The sequence below is a fragment of the Cryptotermes secundus genome, unplaced genomic scaffold (assembly GCF_002891405.2).
Source record: "Cryptotermes secundus unplaced genomic scaffold, Csec_1.0 scaffold1229, whole genome shotgun sequence".
Lineage (NCBI taxonomy): Eukaryota > Metazoa > Arthropoda > Insecta > Blattodea > Kalotermitidae > Cryptotermes > Cryptotermes secundus.
In genome coordinates this window covers 100,600-102,198 of record NW_019723925.1, presented here as the reverse complement: position 1 = coordinate 102,198, position 1,599 = coordinate 100,600, and the positions used below count along the sequence as shown (strand labels likewise).

At 38.1% G+C, this 1,599-nt stretch overlaps 1 protein-coding gene across 1 annotated transcript in view; it reads left to right on the top strand.

Annotated features, from left to right (window-relative positions):
• The first annotated feature begins 297 nt into the window (after positions 1–297).
• Positions 298–1,599, top strand: part of LOC111862187 (probable 18S rRNA (guanine-N(7))-methyltransferase) — a 7,396-nt gene continuing 6,094 nt past the window's right edge. The window contains exons 1-3 of the mRNA XM_023847379.2: positions 298–714; positions 854–891; positions 994–1,172. Of these exons, the coding sequence (XP_023703147.1) occupies positions 679–714; positions 854–891; positions 994–1,172 (253 nt within the window). The 5' untranslated portion in view covers positions 298–678. The remainder of the gene's footprint in view (positions 715–853; positions 892–993; positions 1,173–1,599) is intronic.

Here is a 1,599-nt window from a genome sequence, read left to right as displayed (position 1 = left end):
CTTGTGTCAAAACTAAAATTGTTCGAAACAAGGCAATGAAAATTTGTACCAATTTAGACCTTATAATACACAATATTTTACATAACGGCACAATTAAGTGACTCCTTCAAAAACTGTTGATTCAAAATATTATACAAGAATTATAGCAAATGAGATCTGAGGTCCATATGGCGATGGCTATGAAGCGCACAGTCTTGTAAAAGTTTACCGACGTTTCGGTAGACCGTGCTGCCTCCATTTTCGGGACAGAGAACTGATCCTGTGTCAGTGAAGACGGAAGGCAGCACGATCGAGCACGATCCACTAAAACATCGGTAAACTTCTACCGGACTAAACGGCATCATATCCTAGAGGACGGTACTCTTCAAATGCTTCAAATTATAAATTGCTGGTCGTTCACCTTCTGTACATTTACTTCTCCGGCTTCTTAACGCCCATCTTACTCGATATTACTCGACAGTGCGTGCAACGTTCGAAATGTTCGAATTTGTGCGATAGTTTTCATTCGATTGTGCCTGTCATTATTTGTCTGCGTCGTTTGTGTCGTCTGTGTAATCCGCGAACTTAGTATCGTTTAGTATACTGTTATGTTTGGTGTGGCTGGTAATAGTGTAGTATTTGCTCCGTATTTCTTTCAGTAAATGTATATAGAAAGCTGAGGTAGTGATAATTACTAATATGTCGAGACCAGAACATCAGGCGCCACCAGAACTGGTAAATACATTTGCAAGTAATCTGCACATGGTTTATTGCTTTGAGGTTAAGTCTGACAGTCACGTGTAATCAGTATTGCCTAGTAGTTAAATGTGTTTCGCAGTGGATTATTAAATGCACCTTTCTCTTGTTATTGCAGTTTTATAATGAAAATGAAGCAAAAAAATACACACAAAAGTAAGTCAAGTACTTTATAATGACGTTTTCTGTTATATATACACGTACATTTGTAGTGAAGTTTATGGTTTATACTGATTTACACTCTCTTTTTGTTACCAGTTCTCGGATGATAGATATCCAGGTTCAGATGTCAGAGCGGGCTATTGAATTACTCGCTTTACCAGATGATGAACCTCATTTCCTCTTAGATCTTGGCTGTGGCTCAGGACTCAGTGGAAGTGTGTTGGAAGATCAAGGACACAGATGGGTGGGATTTGATATATCATCAGCGATGTTGGGTATGTTTTTCATGATTTATGTTGTGGTCTGAAGGTAAATTAAAATTTTTGGAGTTCTCTAGGAAAGGTGTGGATTTTGTGTCTCTGTGTAATGGAATAATAATGTTCTCTGTGTAGAAACAATAATAATAGTAACTGTACAAAGTTGGAAAGGACCCATCCTGTTTTAAGTCAACTGCAGGCTCTAACCTCTTAGGTGAAAATTGACTGATAAACAAGATCATTGAGAAACAATATTATATTTAAGCATCCTGTTGCACTCCATACGATAAATGATATAAACTCCGTCTCAAGTGCAAACAATATATTTTGTGTCTTTGATCTTGCTCCCTACACTACATGTTTCGGCCTCAGACGGCCATCATCAGGTGTATAACACTCACGTCGCTGTCACACTGCACCCAGTTCAAAATTTAACATCTAAAAC